Source organism: Colletotrichum fioriniae (assembly GCF_027942845.1).
Source record: "Colletotrichum fioriniae strain IMI 355084 chromosome Unknown scaffold_3, whole genome shotgun sequence".
NCBI classification, from domain to species: domain Eukaryota; kingdom Fungi; phylum Ascomycota; class Sordariomycetes; order Glomerellales; family Glomerellaceae; genus Colletotrichum; species Colletotrichum fioriniae.
Window position 1 is genome coordinate 2,901,945 of NW_027076839.1, and position 16,285 is coordinate 2,918,229.

A 16,285-nucleotide genomic window follows, 5' to 3' on the forward strand; every position below is an offset into this window, starting at 1 on the left:
ACTGTATTCATCAGCCACCGCGATGTTGGCGGTTGGCATGCGCAGGAAATACAATTCCTCGTCACCTTTTTAAACCCATTTTCTTATTTTCATCTGATGAATTCATTTCTCATGCCTTCCACGCGCTCACGACGCAAACCACATCCTCATCCGCCACCGCATGTCCGAGTCCCACTCTCTGCGGGATATGCCTGGCGCTGGCGCCCCAGACGAGCGCGTACTTGAAGGTATCCTTGAGCGTCCTGTGAATGCGGTCGCACACGTCCTCAATGGTACTGTTGCTCCGCACGATGAGCGCCTCGCTGAAATCCGGATCAGCGCCCTGGCGCTTGGTATAGATGCGGATGAGCTTGAGCTCCTCCCAGCAGCGGTCGACAACGTCCTGGATGCCGAGGTCGAGCTCGCACGACATGACGACAGTGTGGGGCTCGCGGGCGAGCTTGTCGAGGAAGTCGAGGGAGACGGAGTCGATCTTGTTGTAGACGTAGAGGCATTTGATGTACTTTCGGTGGTCCTTCATGATGACGTCGATGAGGTCGTCGACGGTGGCGTACTCGTCGCGGACGAGGACCTCGCAGTTTAGGATCTTGTAGTCGCGGAGGATGTTGAAGACCATTTTCTCGTCCATGTTTTTGGGCGGGGACTGGAAGGTGATTTTCATGCCGCCTGCTTTTTTGGCTTTGAGGTAGATGTTTCTGCCACGGTTTCGTCAGACACGAACGAATAGGGGAAGAGGAAACATCATCATCATCATCATCTTACGGTGGCTCTCTGTTGAGACGGATGCCCACGGCCTCCAGTTCAGCCTCCAGTAGCGCCCTCTGCTCCGCCTTCTTGGTCGCGTCCAGCACCATGAGGATCATGTCGCTCGTCTTGGCCGCCGAGATGACCTGCCGTCCTCTACCTTTGCCCTCGGCGGCACCCTCGATAATACCCGGCAAATCGAGCAGCTGGATCTCGGCGCCGCCATACTCGAGAACGCCCGGGATGGCTGTCAACGTCGTGAAGGCGTACGAGGCCACCTCTGATTTCGTCCGCGTGACCTTGGACAGGAAGGTGGATTTACCGACCGAGGGGAAGCCGACGAGGGCTATTCGGGCGTCGCCGGATTTGCTGACGTCGAAGCCTGCGCCGCCGCCGCCGCCTGCTCCTGGACCTGGTTCGAGGAGTTGTGCTCGGAGACGGGCGAGTTTACTTTTGGTGTGTTTGTAAGAAACAAGGCGCCTATGTGGATAATGGTGTGATGAGTACTAACCCCTTTAGAAGACCAAGATGATATTCTTTCAAGGTCTGTTGTTAATAATGGTTCGTGCTTGGTTCAATAAAGATCACAAACGTACCAGTCGCCTTATTCTCTATAAGAAGTTAGCAAGAATTCTATCGGAAAAGAGCATTGCGCTTGGTCATCTCTCTCCAGTCACATTCACGATGAGCTTGTAGAAAAGCCATTCTCATTCTCCCGTTGATTCGTCGAGTCTCCCCAAGTCGACCATGATGCATATGAAATGACTTCTGAAAAATGACCCGAAGGCAGGCGAGGATGCGTCTTACTCTGGGTCTTTCTCATCTCATCCTCAATCCTAGTGGCGCATCATCAGCCTCCCGTTTGCTTCGATTTGGTGGTGGTGAGGTTTCGTACTCCTTGATCTTTTCCGTAATGTTCACCATCTTGGCGATTTATGAGCTCAGAGTCTTTAGACTCTGACAAATCCTATAAATCGAAAAGATGGTGATGAGCAATAAGCGCTTCGCTTTCTGATCGACGAGAGACGGCTTCGCAAGATCATGGTGGGGCAGGTCGGCCACCCAAGGCATTGGAAGACTGAACTGTGTGGCAGAATTTACCGCGGGGCTGCGTTGGAGCGACAGGGGTCTCCACTCACCGCCCTCGAACCACTGAGGTACTGAGGATGTGCGCGCCATGGTTTGCGCCACAGCTTTATCGCGATAACAAATTTCGAAGCCTCGCCGCGCGCGTTCACTGTTGCCCCGTAGTCGACATCCATCCAAAAACCACCCATCAACACTCGAGGTATCCCACCAGCTCTCTACCACGACATCCACTGCACTATATATCCCCCCTCCCCTCCCCACGACCGCAATCATGTCGGACGAAGTCGCGCAAGCCCGTCCCGAGGAGGTCGACGGACCAGAGCCCGAGGACAACGCACAGGAAACAGCGACAACCACCACCGAGGTCGCCGCGCCGACAGAACGAAAAGTAAAAAAGATCATCAGGAAGAAGAAGAGGCCGGCGCGCCCCCAAGTCGACCCGTCCTTCATCACCTCGGAGCCGCCGCCGCAGACGGGAACAATCTTCAACATCTGGTACAATAAGTGGTCGGGCGGCGATCGCGAGGACAAGTACCTCTCCAAGACGCACGCAAAGGGCCGCTGCAACGTCGCCAAAGACAGCGGCTACACGAGGGCCGACAAGGTGACCGGCAGCTATTTTTGTCTGTTCTTCGCGCGCGGCATATGTCCCAAGGGCCAGGACTGCGAGTACCTGCACCGTCTGCCGGGCATCCACGACATCTTCAACCCCAACGTCGACTGCTTTGGCCGGGACAAGCACTCCGATTACAGAGACGACATGGGTGGTGTCGGTAGTTTCATGAGGCAGAACCGCACGATTTATGTGGGAAGGATACACGTCACGGATGATATCGAAGAGATTGTGGCGCGTCACTTTGCGGAATGGGGGCAAGTCGAACGAGGTGAGTTTATGCAGAAATTATGTGCCGCATCTACGGGAGCGTATGCTAACTTTCTTTGCTTGTCTATCTAGTCCGCGTGCTCAACACTCGCGGAGTCGCATTTATAACATACTCCAACGAGGCCAACGCGCAATTCGCCAAGGAAGCTATGGCGCACCAGTCCCTGGACCACGAGGAGATCCTCAACGTGCGATGGGCGACCGCCGACCCGAACCCGATGGCGCAGGCGCGCGAAGCGAGACGGATCGAAGAGCAGGCCGCCGAGGCCGTCCGGCGCGCGCTCCCCGCGGAGTTCGTGGCCGAAATCGAGGGCAAGGACCCGGAGGCCAGGAAGAGGAGGAAGATTGAAAGCAGCTACGGGCTCGAGGGCTACGAGGCGCCAGACGAGGTCCATTTCGCGCGGGGCGCCAACGCCGTGAACCCCGTCGGCCGTGAGGGCCACGAGGTGGAGTACCAGGAGCGGCCTATGCTCGAGAACGGCGGCCAGGAACAGTATGACGGGTTGCCTATGCTACAGCAGCAGCAGCCGTCGATTGTGTCTGGCGGGATCTTCTCCAGCAGCACACTGGCGGCCCTCAACGCGTCCAAGGTCGCTGTGGCGTCGAAACCAAAGGTTGCTGTGTCTGCTGGGCCGTTGGTCGGCTACGGTAGCGACGATGATTCCGACTGAGTCCTAGGCTGGTTGGTTTTGTACGATTAATAAGGGGCAAGGAGAAGAGAGAATAAAAGCGATCATGATACCCCATTTGAGAATGGAAACACATCAAAGTAGAGAAGCTGAGTGTGGAAAAAAAAAATTTCAACTGTTGAATATTCGTGAATATAGAACCTCGTGTCTGCCTATCCATAGATCCATGACCGGCATCGTCTGCCCGGCCCTCTCGACGGGCGTGCCCCACTCCCGTTCAATGGCGGCAGAGATGAGTTGCTGGACCTGTGTGCTCGCGAGCACCTTTTGCGCCTGGTACGGTCCAAACATGCTGGCTCTCACGGCGGCCGAGATGAGGGCCTTAACGTGGCCCATCATGAAGATGTAGGCCGTCTGCTGCAGGGTGAGGCCCACGAGGTTACAGATTGCGCCAAAGAGGGGGGCCAGGTGAGCGAAGACGAGCGGGGGTTCAGCCTGGTCGTCTGCAGTCGACGACACTGACCGCGACGAGGTGGCCGTCTTGAGAAGCGCCGCGTACGGCTGGAGAGTCTCGACAACAGGGGCGGGGAGGGAGGAGGCGAAGGAGCGTTCCCAGATGGAGAGTAAGGCGCGGCCCTGGGCGATGGAGGCGCGGCGGCCGACGGTGCAGATGATTGCGGCGTCGAGTTGGTCGTCTAGGTCCGCGACGTCGGAGGGCGAGCGGTGCGCTGCTAGGACGAAGGGTAGAGTCGTCGAGGCGTAGGCGGAGATGGATTCCGGGAGGAAGGTGTTGAAGGAGGAGCGGGGCCGGGTGTGGGCTAAGTAGGACTCGAGGCCGCTGCTGAAGGCGAAGGAGCCGAGGGGCAGGGCTGAGTCTGAGAGGAGGAGGAGGTAGTGGTTTGTTTGTGAGGGGGATGGTGATACTGGGATTTCTGTTAGTTGAGAAAAGGAATGATTTGAGATATTATATATTGAACATGTGTAGTTGGGGTTGGACTGACATGAGGGTTTTGATGAGAGACCTCGAGACGGTAGAGATTCGACGGGTACTTGTGTATCTCCTTTGAGATCATTCAACTTTCCCCTGGCAGCTTTGAGGCGTGCCTCCAGCTCCAGGATCTCCTTTTCAGCATCGTCAACAGATCCATCCCGCGCCATTGAATCCATTGGGGAAACCTGCAGAAGCCGTTTGAAGAATAAGACTCGATGTTGCAGTTGATAAGCTTCCGATAGCGGGAAGGGGTCCCTGCAGGATCGGGGGAGAGTGTTCGTTCAGGGGCTGCATCGAGCCTAGGCGCCCGCCGCCATTCTCCCACTGCAAGGATGGCCGCGCCGCCGGGGCACTCTATGGGACTTTTGGGACTCGCCGCAGGGATTATGTTCGGCGTCTGCTCTCGTCCCACCCGCCCGTACCAACTTGCTCACCTCGGCGATTGATGGAGCAAAAAAAAGACAAGAGCTTCACCTTTCACGCCTTACAAGGTAGCTATACATAGTAGGATGCCCGCCCGGTGAAAATCGTACGATCTCACCAATCAAAAGTCTCAGACTTTTATCGCTTCTGAATATCTTCAAATTGCATCTCTCACCGTCGCCTACGTACGGAACACTTTCACAGACCACTGAGGTCTCGACGTCATCAACTCTTTTCTCAGCAGACACAGACACAGACCGGCGCCCCGGTCGACAATGCCAGTAGGATGGCAACGCACGACAAGATGAAGAGCGCCGAGGCCGACGATGCCGCGTGGGAAGCTACCCGGGGAGCCTTCATCGGCGCCGCGAGATGGGGTCTCGGAGCCGCCGTCGTGGGCGCCTTTGCGTACAAGTTCTCGCCGCTGTACAAGGGCCTCACCATTCAGTTCAAGATGTAATACGTCACCTCACGCGACACAACCCAAGTCACCCTTACCCTTTTTCTCCCCCTTCTCCTATCTCACTCCCTCGTTCATTCACTTCGTCTCGTAGTATTGGATGAAATGTGACTGACATAATCACGGCAGCTATATGCAAATGTCGGCCATGGTGCTGGGAAGCATGCTGGAGGCGGACAATAGGTTACGAGAATACGAAGCCCGCGTTAGATTGCAGAAACGCATTCTGAGGGATAGGGCTAAGTGGGAGAGATTTGAGCGGGAGTTTTATGAGAATCCAGACGAAAAGAAATGAACGGTAACCATCACAAGCGACTACACCGAAATTGAACTTTGTCAACTGGATGAAGGTCGATCTTAACCTGTATTTCATAGTATTGTATATCATTGGACACTCAAATCCTTGACTTTTTGTTTTTCGAGCTACACAGAAAAGGTACCGCAGACCTGATTTAACCCCCAACGCCGGATCATGCAAGTCATTATGTCCCGCCAGCAGCGAGTCTTCTATCGGCTGCCAATCCTCATTTTGAGGGAGCCTCAAACTTCTTCGGGTCCATGTTGAGCTTGCAGAGCCTCGCAACGCAGCCGCTCAGCTGCAGCAGCGTCTGCACGCCCTCCAGAATCTTCATGTGCGTGAAGCCAATCTCCTTGATGAACTCAAGCTTGGAGTGCTCACTCAGCGTCGGGATCGTCTTGGTGACCTTGAACATGGTGCTGATGATGTCGTGGCTCGAGTACCCCAGGTCCCAGAGCTCCCGCAGGCATTCGAGTGCCGAGTCGACGTTGCCCTCGTAGCACGCCTTGAGCATCGCCTGAACCTTGATCGGATGCGGCGAGTCCACCACCTTGAAAACGTTGTCACCTGACACGAAGCCGAAGCCGGCAAACGTCGACTGCAGGTTGTTGATGGCCTGCCGCATGTCGCCCTCGGCGCTGAAGACGAGCGCCGCGAGGCCGTCGTCGCTGTATTCCACCTTTTCAGCTTCAATGATTTGCAGCAGTCGCTTAACGACCTGCTCGTCGGTGAGTCGGGCGTAGCGGAGGATGGCGCATCGTGACTGCAGCGGCTCGATGATCTTGTTGGACTGGTTGCAGGCGAAGGCAAAGCGCGTGGTGTTGGAGTAGATTTCCATTGTCCGGCGAAGGGCCTGCTGGGCGCCTGATGTCATGCTATCGGCCTCGTCGAGGATGACGAGCTTGTGGCGGCCCTGGGGCAGGGTAACCTTCTTCTGCGCGAAGCCCTTGATGCGATTGCGAACGACGTCGATTCCTGTGCTTGAGCGTCAGTATTGGATGCGTCAAACATAGAACATATCTGTTATCGTTACCTCTCTCGTCACTGGCGTTGAGCTCCAATACAGCCTCCTTGTATGTGTCTCCGAGCAACTGTCTCGCCAGGCAAAGCACACTCGTAGTTTTTCCGATACCAGGCATGCCCGAGATGATGACGTGCGGCATGTTTCCCTCCTTTGCAATGATCTTTAGTCGATCAATCGTCTCGGTGTTTCCGACTACATCGTCGAGGAAGACTGGGCGATACTTTTCGACCCTGAAGCGCGCATATTAGCAGCTGGGTTGGAAAGTTGGAGGAAGCTTATAATGACTGACCAGGGAAGCTCGTAATTAGGAACGCCATTTGACGCCGCAGTTAGTGCCTTCTTGGCTGCGGACGTCGAGGACTCGCCAGCCTCCTCTGGCTTCGTGATCTGCTTCTGAGCGGGCATGGCGGCTTTTTTCTCTTGGCTGGGGTTTTGGGAGATGCAGATAGCAGATCGTCAAGTAGCTGGAGTTCTGTGCGGGCAGTGGGCGGAAGCACTTTACGCGATGCTCATCGAAAAGACGCGTCGGGTGTGGAACGCGCTAAACTGCTCTGGGATCCACCCTTCCATTGTCTTTCCTGACTAGGTATTCTCCAGCATTCAACCTCACCGACATCTCACAAACTTCTTGTCAGTCCTGAGATGTTTCTCCTCCAGAGCTTCAATACGCAGACACAATTCCGATCTTCATTCACGATTTTATTGCATCATGAAACCTTTCACGCATTTCCTCAAAAAAGTACTGGTAACATCAAGGCATTCAACTTTTTTTTCGTTGCATTTTGTTCATCCAAGGTATCTAGTCGTCGTCTTCATCGGCCTTCTTCTTACCCTTCCTGGTCTTCGCACCTCCCTTAAAGTGCTTCTTTCCGGACGACAGCTTCACGTCTTTGGGGTCGACTCCGCTCTCCAGGGCAATCATTGCCCTTGCCTTTCTTCCACTCAAGTGCTTCTGGCCCTGCTCCGTGTACTTGTGGCTGAAGGGCATCTTGGTGTGCCCGCCACTGCTATTGGGGCCAAAAAATCCTTTGTCAATCTGCTTGGACTTGGGACCAGCCGGCAGAGCTGCCAGGTCCGAGGGAGCTATCGAAATATCGTCGTCGACAATGGACATGGTGTCCATAGACGTGCTCAGGGCCCGACGGCGCTTCTCGGGGAGATGCGTCTCGTCATAGAGCTCTGCGTTAAACTCTGGGCCCTCGACTGTTCCTGGTGGCGGCTCGCAGTACAGGAGCTTTCCGGCAACGTAATCTTTGAGGATGTAACGAGAAGCTCTTGACTCGTCAGGCTGGCCCAATCCTTGGGTCTGGAAACCTCTCGCTCTTGCGTATGCGCGGAGCAACTCCGGAGCCGTAGGAGTGCCTGTGCCTCCCTCTTCGATAGCGCGGGTCTTGATCTTAATTCCGTAGACTGCCTCCAAGAAGGACTTGGGTATCCTCCTGGTGACCAAGCCGGCCGGGCCCTGGAACTCTCGCAGTTGATCAATCGGCAACACACCGTTGCAAACCAGGTCGGCTTTGGTGTTTGCGAAGTTGGGGTAGACCAAACCAGGGCAATCGCACAGGACAACATTATCGCTGAGGTGGATTGTCTGGAAGTGCTTGGTCTTTCCTGGTGTTGATGAAACTGACACCTTCTTGGCACCAATCAAGGCGTTGATGGTGGAAGACTTTCCGACGTTAGGGTATCCGACAAGACCAATCTGCAGCTTGTGGCCAGGCTCTGTTCACCCGTCGTCAGTACCCAATCCAAATCACGTTTTGGATTGTCTCATCATACCTGCGTTCTCGGGAGCGTGGCTGAGGAAGATATCCTCCAGCTCCTCGACTGTAAGAATTCTCGTATCCTCATCGTCAACGTCGACCTCGGCCTCCGGCTGCGAGACCTCAGGCTGAGCGGTCTCTGCGCCGCCCTCTTCTTTGTCATCCTTCTCCTCCTCTTCTTCATCCTCCTCTGAGCTCTCCTCCTCAGCGGATGCGGCATCCTTCGTGGCAGCCTTGGAGCTGCTGCCAGCCTCCGGTTCTTCCTCCTCAGAATCGTCGTCGCTCTCCATGGCCTCAAGCAGTTCTTTCGCAAGATGCGCAGAGAAGAATCTGTACGCAATGCCGTTCTCCTTCAGGTACTTTGCCCACATCTTACGCTGCGTCAGCGTGAGCATGTCGGCCTTGTTAATCAGCAGTAGGTTCTCCTTCTTCGAGTCGATGTCTTTGACGTAGTGCTCCAAATCCTCGGATCTGAAAAGCAAGGGGTTCCTGGCATCGACGATCTGAACAATCAAGTCTGATCGTTCAATGACACGCCAAAGTTGCCTCCACACCTCAAGGTTACGCTCGAACGGTGTCATGAGCAGATCGTTGTTCTCCTGAAGTTCGGCGAGGCCTCGTCGCCAGTCAAGGAAACTGTCTCTCTCCCGTCTGTCCAGCTCCTCCGGTGTGGTGGACGCATCCCACTTTGGTCTTCTCGGCACTGTCAAGCGTCCTCTGTGAGCCTTCTGTTTGCCAATGATGGCCCTTTCCTCTGCTCCAGAAAGCAAATACGGGTTCTTCTGGTCGGTATGGATGATCTTGACGTTGTTCATTTTCTCCGCCGTAAAGTCCGTGCCCGCCAGCTCTGCGGTCGCGAGGAACTCGTCGAGAGCGCCTTGCTCGGTGACCGATCGCATTTTGACCCATGATGCTTCTTGTCGCTCGTTCGTGAGATACTAGCAAAGTGTGAGTGTTTATCTGGCAAATATCGGGGCAAAGGACTCCGGCGTTGCCTCATTACCTCTTCTCCTGTTGCGTGGTTCACTCTGGTGATGGTACTCTTCTTCCTGTCTGCGCCACGACCCTTTCCAAAGCGGTCGTTCATCAGGGCGTTGCCCAGCCCGGCGGTCTTCTTGGATTTGGCGTGCACCATTTTCGCGGTGATATATCGTCTCTCGCTACTTTGGAAAATGGGGTGAAAAATGCGCAGTGGAAAGAAACGACTCCCCAAAGCTGCTTTGTGAATCAGAATGAGTAATAGTGGGAGCCGTCGCAAGTGCCCGCCTTGAAGAGAATAGCAGTGCCCCGCGACTATTAATCAGCGGGGCAAAAAAGTGATTTTAGGCGTTTATCGATAAGAGATTTTTTTTTTGCGACCGCGGGGCTCTCATCTGTGCGTCCCACTGAATCTCTCCCTCTTGCGCACCCAACTGTCAATTCAACAAGCCAGTATACCATACCGCGAGAGACCCCAAATTAAACAAGATGGCGAAGGGAAAGAAATTGTAAGTTAAGATTGAATAACTACCAGGTTTGATAGCTGACTTTTGTTTTCAGCGACAAGAAGAGTGCGCAGCACTTCACCCTCGTCCACCGACCGCAAAATGACCCCCTCATCCACGACGAAAATGCGCCCTCGATGGTGCTCAACCCGGTGCCTCAGAAGGGTGGACCGTCGAAAAGCAAGCATCTGAGCGACCTTGCATCTGAGTTCGGATCAGAAGCTGGAAACATACGCGCAAACGAAGGAGAGGCGGCAGAATACGGCGTTTACTACGATGACACTGAGTACGACTACATGCAGCATTTGCGCGGCTTGAACTCGGGAGGTGGCGAGGCTGTCTGGGTCGAGGCGTCGGGTGCGGCAAACAACGACAGGAAAGGAAAGCAGGCGCAATCACTTGAAGATGCACTGCGCCAGATGGATCTGCAGCACAAGAGCGAGGATCTGCTGGATCCCTCGGTCCTTCCCAACAGAAACCTGCCGCGCACCAACTACGAGACACAGGTGGACATCCCCGATGCCATCGCTGGATTCCAGCCCGATATGGACCCCCGCTTGAGGGAAGTGTTGGAGGCATTGGAGGACGACGCGTATGTGGATGATGATGACGACATTTTCAAAGAGCTTTCCAAGGACTCGCGTGAAGTCGATCAGTACGAATTCGAGGATCAATACGGCTACGATGACGAAGATGAGGGTTGGGAATCAGACGACACTGCAAAGCCGAATAAGGAGTACAAGGAGGAAGCGGTGCCACAGCTGGTCCCTGTTGACGGGGAGGCATTACCGGAACACCAGAACGAAGACTGGATGGAGGACTTTAAGCAGTTCAAGAAAGACCAAAGGGGCGGCAAGGTCCAGCCGGCTAAAGACACTCCTTCCGAGTTGCAGTCCTCCATTTGGACCACTACAACGATGGGTGGCCGGAAGAAGAAGAGAAAGGGAGCGTTGACCAACCCCTCGGCCTTCTCCATGACCTCATCGGCCATGGTCAGGACGGAGCAACTCACCCTTCTGGATGCCAGGTTCGACAAGATTGAGGAGGAGTACACAAATGAGATGGGCGACGATATGGCATCTGTCTCGGAAGTATCAACGGCAACTAGTGTGACCGGACCCACCAGAGGCGACTTTGACAGTATCATGGATGATTTCCTGGGCAGCTATACTAAGCCTGGAAAGCGGACAAACAAGAAGAATAGGCCGCAGACTGGTCTTGAGCAACTGGACGAGATTAGACAGGGTCTTGGCCCAGCGCGGTTCCGTTCACTCAACACCAAGAGGGTTTAGGTCTGTTTGCGCCTAGATACAGAAGCATTCGGCGTAACCTAGATTCCGGTCATCGAGATACCCTCACTGAGCGCCAGATTGCATGAGATCTGCGCCCCATAATGTTATGATAAACAAATTGATGTTTTATGAACCACTATCCTCTTCAACTTGATCTGAGATTCTGCCACATGCTGAATTCCTGCAGTCCCTGGACTAATGATGTTCCGTTCAGTGATTCACATTTGTTGCTTCCTTGAACAAAATAATTCTTTGTCGCTAGGAATATTTTTCGATACTTCCTTTGTGGAAGGAACACCCGAAAGTGCCTGCGAAGAATGCTCCCGCCGTCATAGAACCCTGAGGAGTTCAACGCAAACAAAGAGGGCGTGTATTTATTCTTCTCACACCCCTGGCTCAGTGGAACGCAGATGGGAGTCATAGCTTTGCTGGCTCTAAACGCCGCTAAACGCGATACGCGCCGGGAAAAAAACGCGGCAAACGCAGACCAGCTCCATCCTAGTTCTCCACTTGGTTCTTGCCTGCCTCGTGGTTTCCTTCTTGGAGTTTCCTTTCGCGAACCCGACATGACGTCGGTCTCTTTCCCTCCAAGCAGACCCGACAGGAAGCTATCGCCATTCGGAGGCACATCGACTGGTGGCTTTGGGAGTCGGCCTGACGTGAGCAAAAACGTTCTCGGCCTCAATGGGGCGAGCGCCGGCGGTGGGCAGCGGTCGACACGCAACTTGAATAACCAGCCTCCCGACATGACAACTCCTGCGACAAAGCGGAAGGGCGTCAACCCGTTCGATGGCGCCAGCTCAGACGATAATCGACGACGAAAAAACACGAAGGGAGATTCACAGGGCGAGTGGAAGAAGAAAGGTCTCAAGGCGCAAGGCGCGAAGCCAAATGGCGCGAAGGCGCCGAAAGGGTTTGGAACCACCCAGTCGCGCGGTGGTTTCGGCAACCAAAACAACAACAACAACAACAACAACAATCACAGCTCGGGATCTACCGACTACGAAACAGACGATGCGAATGGCGAATTGAATGGCGACGGCACTGCGTACTCCGACAAAATATTCTCGCAATTACGGCAGGATGGAATCGCACCGCCAAAATGGCCGTCAGATCCAGGAAATACGTCGTCCAAGGCCGCCATGGCCAAGTTCAGGGAAGAATATAAGACATATCGCGATCGGGCTAGGACGTCATTGATGCGCGCCGGCTTGATTGACGATCCCGATAAGCCAAAGCGGCTGGAAGACGCGATTGACTTCAAAGGCATCTGCGACGCGATGTGCCCCGACTTCGAGAAAATTACTCGCATCACCGAATTCGACGTTCAGTCTGCCGAAAAGGACCCCCGAACCACTTTCGCCAACACATCAAAAATGGTCAAGAAGTTGGCGCGCTCTGCTGCTGGCCAGGAGGCTCCGTTACCCATGGATGTCCGATCCACAGCCGCCCTCAGGAGGACGCTCGACTACCTCATCGACGATCTTCTACCGATTGACGACAAGTTGCCCTCTTCGCATGGTTTTCTATGGGATAGAACACGTGCAATTCGCAGAGACTTTATCTTTCATTCGACAATGTCCCCCGAGGAGATGAAGGATCAAGTTTACTGTCTCGAGACAATCGCCAGATTCCATGTTACAGCTTTACATTTGCTTTCTCAAGAGGGATTTGCGCCGGAAGACTTCTCGGAACAGCAAGAAATTGAGCAGCTGGGAAAGGCGCTGCTTTCTCTCATGTTTGCTTACGACGATTGCAAGCCGCAAGGTGTTGTTTGCGAAAATGAGGCCGAGTTCAGGGCGTACCATTTGCTTTTCAGCGCAAATACTCCCAATATCCTCGACAACGTGCAAAAGGAATGGGGGGACGCTCGCTTCTGGACCGAATCCGATACCATCAGAACAGCTGTCTCACTCGTCGAGAGTCTGCAGAGCGCAGAGGACTTCCACGGTCCTTTGGGCTCGGGCCCGTCCATGGCAACATCGGGTGCACACCTCACTTACTTTAGAATCCTCCAAAGCCGAGAAGTGTCTTATACAATGGCATGTTTCGCAGAGATTCACTTAGGTCAGCTGCGCCGCTCAGTTCTTCGCTCATTGAAGAAGGCGTACACCAGACCACGGCATGGGGCGAAAGACATCACGCCCTCATCGCTAAACCGATTTCTTCATTTTGATACAGAAGATCAGGCGATTGAGTTTGTCGAGCAGCATGGTCTCAGCTTCTCGAATGGACAAGGACCAGCGGGCGAGCCCGTACGATATCTGGATACCTCACAACGCATGACATGGCCGAGAATTCATCACAGTTTCTCTCAGAGACTGGTTGAGAGAAAACGAGGTTCTCGTAGTCTCCCTGAGATCATCCACCGCACAATAGCCGACGAATCCACGGGCGCTGGCCAAATGGCCCCTACAGGATTTTCGACGGGAACAGCTTCGTTCAAGGCGCCTCCACCGCAGGCTCCTTTTGGAAGCAACTCAGCAACGAACGCAGACTCTCCTTTTTTCAAGTCTCCTTTTTCAGCACCCCAAGGAGGCATCTCGACGGGACTTACGGGTGCGCCGTCTTTCGACAAAGGTAAAGAATCTTCCACACACTACCCATACCGTTGTAGCCGCTTGCCTGCCAGCACCGTCGTCGACGTCAGATTCATTGCGACTCTCCTCCGCCGAACCATTTCTCTTAAGTCAAGATCGAACGTCACATTGCCAGATTTCAGACTTGACAACACTTGGTGCGGCTGATCGACTGGCAGCCGTTCCAGAGGTTGAGAAGCGCTCAAATCGTATTCACAATCAGGACGAGATGACTAGCGGTGGATTGTCATTGGCACAAGACGTAGAGGGTAGGCATAACCAAGCCGGAAATCTGCTAACATTGTGTCCCACAGCAACCGAAGGCCCCAAGCCTACCTCAACGAATTCCAGCCCGTTTGGAAACCCCTTTTCAACCGGTCCGTCACCTTCCACTGGTGCATCCCCTGTCCAACAAAGCGGTCCGGCCTCGTCATCGTCGGCAACAACAGCGCCAGCTCTGAATCCATTTGCCGCCAAGACAAGTCCTTTTGGCAAATCAGACGCTGCAGCAGAGAGCGCGACGCCTAGCAACAACCCATTCGGGTCGCTGAATCAACCAAATGGCACTTCGCAACCCAAAGCCTCGAGTACACCGGCTTTCCCTCCTGCGACCTTCGGCACCGGCGCACAACCAAAAGCACCGGAGCAAGCGCGACCAGGTGCCTCGACAGATGGCTCTCCCGCCATCACCGTCACTCCGCCAACACCTAAGTTCCCATTGCCAGCGTCAACCACAGCCGCAGAGTCGTCAGCGCCTTTCAAATTCCCATCAAATCCAGGCGTGCAGTCTGGGGCTCCGAATGCTACCACTAGCGGTCCCTTCCAGCCAACTCCGAAATCATCTGTGACCCCACAGCTACCCTCCTTCTCGGCAGGCGCGGCGGCTCCCGCTCAGCCGGCAAAGCCTTTTACAACATTTCAACCTCCACCGAATCAACCTCCTAGCCTACCTCCGTCCGTTCTCTCTCAGACACCCACTAGCTCTACAACCGGGTCCGGGCAATCCCCATTACCATCCTTCAATTTCCAAGGGGCTAGTTCGGAACCCGTGAAGCCCGCGCCCTTACTTCAGCAGAGCTTCCCTCCAGCTATCGCCTCTCCTGTACCACCTGCAGCTTCACCGCTCGCCCAAGTAAAGCCTCCTCAAGCTCCACCCGTCAAGCAGCGGTCCAAGAAAGATGTTATGGCCGACTTCGCGAAATGGTTCGTTACAGGAGACAACGGGCTGATACAAGAGTTCGAGAAATACATGGTTGAGCAGCTCGTCTCGGCCGCTTTTGAACAGTATCACAGGGAGGAAGAGGAAAGGAAGAGAAGAGAGGAAGAGGAGAGGGATCTGGCAGAAGCTCGGAAGTTTCAGGTTTACAACCTATCAGTCAAGTACTTCTACCGATGGAGGGAAATCGCTAGAAACCTTCGCCTCACCAAGCTTCGCAGACAAGAAAGGGAGGAGTACCGAAGGGTTCAGCGGGAACAACGGGAGGAAGAGATCAGGCAGAGGAAGAAGGCAGCCAAAGTTGCCGAGGCAAAGAAAAGGGCTTTGGAGAGGAACGGTTTCGATCCTGTGGAGGAATTCAGAGAGCTCCTTCAGCTCAGAAAAGACGGCACACAAGCCGACTTGCAAGCCGAAGCAGAGGCTTTGCTAGCGACCGGCATCCTGTCGGGTGTCTCGAACGAAAGAATCGCAGCCGCCAATGTCATTCGGGCCCCAGGGACGATGGAGACAATTGCGACGAACACGCCACTACCTCGATCTCGCTCATCAACAGCCTTATCGCAGTCGACTACGGGCGCTAAGTCCCGCGGCGCGAAAACGCGGGCCATACGGGAAGAGTTTGGCAAGAGCGCTACCAATTTCCGACGATCACTGCCTCCCATGTCTGCCCACTCCTCGTCGTCACGACTGTCTTCAGAGCCGCAGAAGCGCGTTAGCAAAGTGTCTGACCGCTGGCGTCTGAAGGCGATGGGGCTCGTTACGATGCCCGACGGAACAGCGCTGCCGGAGACCATCGCAAACGAGATGCGGTACAATGGGAAACGATATGCAGGGCTCGGGTCATTCGGCTTGGACGCCACGGAGCGACGGCGGAGCGTCTCGGCGGATCTCAACCACGCAGCCGAGGCCCGATTACGCTTTTCGCAGTCGCTCAACGGTGGCAGTGGCAGTGGCAGCGCTGCTGCCCTATCGCAAGTCAACGGGATCTCACCGCTTAGTAAGAGGAAACGGGCTCTCGATGACGACGACAACGAGGTTGCTGTCGCGGACGAAGCCGCCACGCGGGTCAAGAAGCGGCCGTCGAGCAATGCGGAGATTGATAGGATACTCCGGGAGGCGAGGGAGAATCTGGAATCGTTGAGGAGTTCGAGGATCGAGCTCGACGAAGGGGCGGACTGGTTCAGGGAACAGAACGAGATGATGCACGCGGAGGAGGCGAGCAGGGCTAGCTCGCCGTGGGGGAAAAGCGGTCATCGATGAAAGGGACGGTGGACTGGGGGACGGAGTACGTACGATATGCATCAGCATTGGCGTTTTCAAGGGTTATGTTCTTGGGCGTGGAGTATGAAGGGCACTCTTTTTTTTCCTCCCACTAGTAGTTCTCGTCTTTGTAAAGGTACACAAAAAACA

General features: G+C 54.6%; 8 protein-coding genes across 8 annotated transcripts; 4 read left to right on the top strand and 4 right to left on the bottom strand.

The window, feature by feature from the left end:
- Nucleotides 1–109: 109 nt before the first annotated feature.
- RBG2 (Ribosome-interacting GTPase 2) lies at nucleotides 110–1,668 on the bottom strand (the record flags this gene model as incomplete). The annotated part of the gene is made up of 6 exons (XM_065756907.1): nucleotides 110–695; nucleotides 763–1,194; nucleotides 1,256–1,280; nucleotides 1,341–1,355; nucleotides 1,552–1,580; nucleotides 1,640–1,668. 6 exons carry the CDS (start codon nucleotides 1,666–1,668, stop codon nucleotides 110–112), a joined length of 1,116 nt encoding a protein of 371 aa, XP_065614674.1.
- A 436-nt stretch (nucleotides 1,669–2,104) lies between these two features.
- On the top strand, nucleotides 2,105–3,387 carry CWC2 (Pre-mRNA-splicing factor; the record flags this gene model as incomplete). The annotated part of the gene is made up of 2 exons (XM_053190665.1): nucleotides 2,105–2,717; nucleotides 2,789–3,387. The coding sequence occupies 2 exons, from the start codon at nucleotides 2,105–2,107 to the stop codon at nucleotides 3,385–3,387; spliced, it is 1,212 nt and encodes a 403-aa protein (XP_053052074.1).
- A 129-nt stretch (nucleotides 3,388–3,516) lies between these two features.
- On the bottom strand, nucleotides 3,517–4,503 carry N0V96_003685 (uncharacterized protein; the record flags this gene model as incomplete). Its single annotated transcript, XM_065756908.1, has 2 exons — nucleotides 3,517–4,268; nucleotides 4,347–4,503. 2 exons carry the CDS (start codon nucleotides 4,501–4,503, stop codon nucleotides 3,517–3,519), a joined length of 909 nt encoding a protein of 302 aa, XP_065614675.1.
- Nucleotides 4,504–5,063: 560 nt separating this feature from the next.
- Nucleotides 5,064–5,514, top strand: N0V96_003686 (uncharacterized protein; the record flags this gene model as incomplete). Its single annotated transcript, XM_053190663.1, has 2 exons — nucleotides 5,064–5,215; nucleotides 5,349–5,514. The coding sequence occupies 2 exons, from the start codon at nucleotides 5,064–5,066 to the stop codon at nucleotides 5,512–5,514; spliced, it is 318 nt and encodes a 105-aa protein (XP_053052072.1).
- Nucleotides 5,515–5,743: 229 nt separating this feature from the next.
- RFC4 (replication factor C subunit 4) lies at nucleotides 5,744–6,946 on the bottom strand (the record flags this gene model as incomplete). The annotated part of the gene is made up of 3 exons (XM_053190662.1): nucleotides 5,744–6,492; nucleotides 6,551–6,771; nucleotides 6,831–6,946. The coding sequence occupies 3 exons, from the start codon at nucleotides 6,944–6,946 to the stop codon at nucleotides 5,744–5,746; spliced, it is 1,086 nt and encodes a 361-aa protein (XP_053052071.1).
- A 394-nt stretch (nucleotides 6,947–7,340) lies between these two features.
- N0V96_003688 (uncharacterized protein) lies at nucleotides 7,341–9,439 on the bottom strand (the record flags this gene model as incomplete). Its single annotated transcript, XM_053190661.1, has 3 exons — nucleotides 7,341–8,263; nucleotides 8,321–9,242; nucleotides 9,308–9,439. The coding sequence occupies 3 exons, from the start codon at nucleotides 9,437–9,439 to the stop codon at nucleotides 7,341–7,343; spliced, it is 1,977 nt and encodes a 658-aa protein (XP_053052070.1).
- A 332-nt stretch (nucleotides 9,440–9,771) lies between these two features.
- Nucleotides 9,772–11,080, top strand: LTV1 (the record flags this gene model as incomplete). The annotated part of the gene is made up of 2 exons (XM_053190660.2): nucleotides 9,772–9,791; nucleotides 9,844–11,080. 2 exons carry the CDS (start codon nucleotides 9,772–9,774, stop codon nucleotides 11,078–11,080), a joined length of 1,257 nt encoding a protein of 418 aa, XP_053052069.2.
- A 566-nt stretch (nucleotides 11,081–11,646) lies between these two features.
- SAC3 (actin cytoskeleton and mitosis protein) lies at nucleotides 11,647–16,135 on the top strand (the record flags this gene model as incomplete). Its single annotated transcript, XM_065756909.1, has 5 exons — nucleotides 11,647–13,335; nucleotides 13,399–13,660; nucleotides 13,839–13,928; nucleotides 13,974–14,385; nucleotides 14,698–16,135. The coding sequence occupies 5 exons, from the start codon at nucleotides 11,647–11,649 to the stop codon at nucleotides 16,133–16,135; spliced, it is 3,891 nt and encodes a 1,296-aa protein (XP_065614676.1).
- Nucleotides 16,136–16,285: the final 150 nt, after the last annotated feature.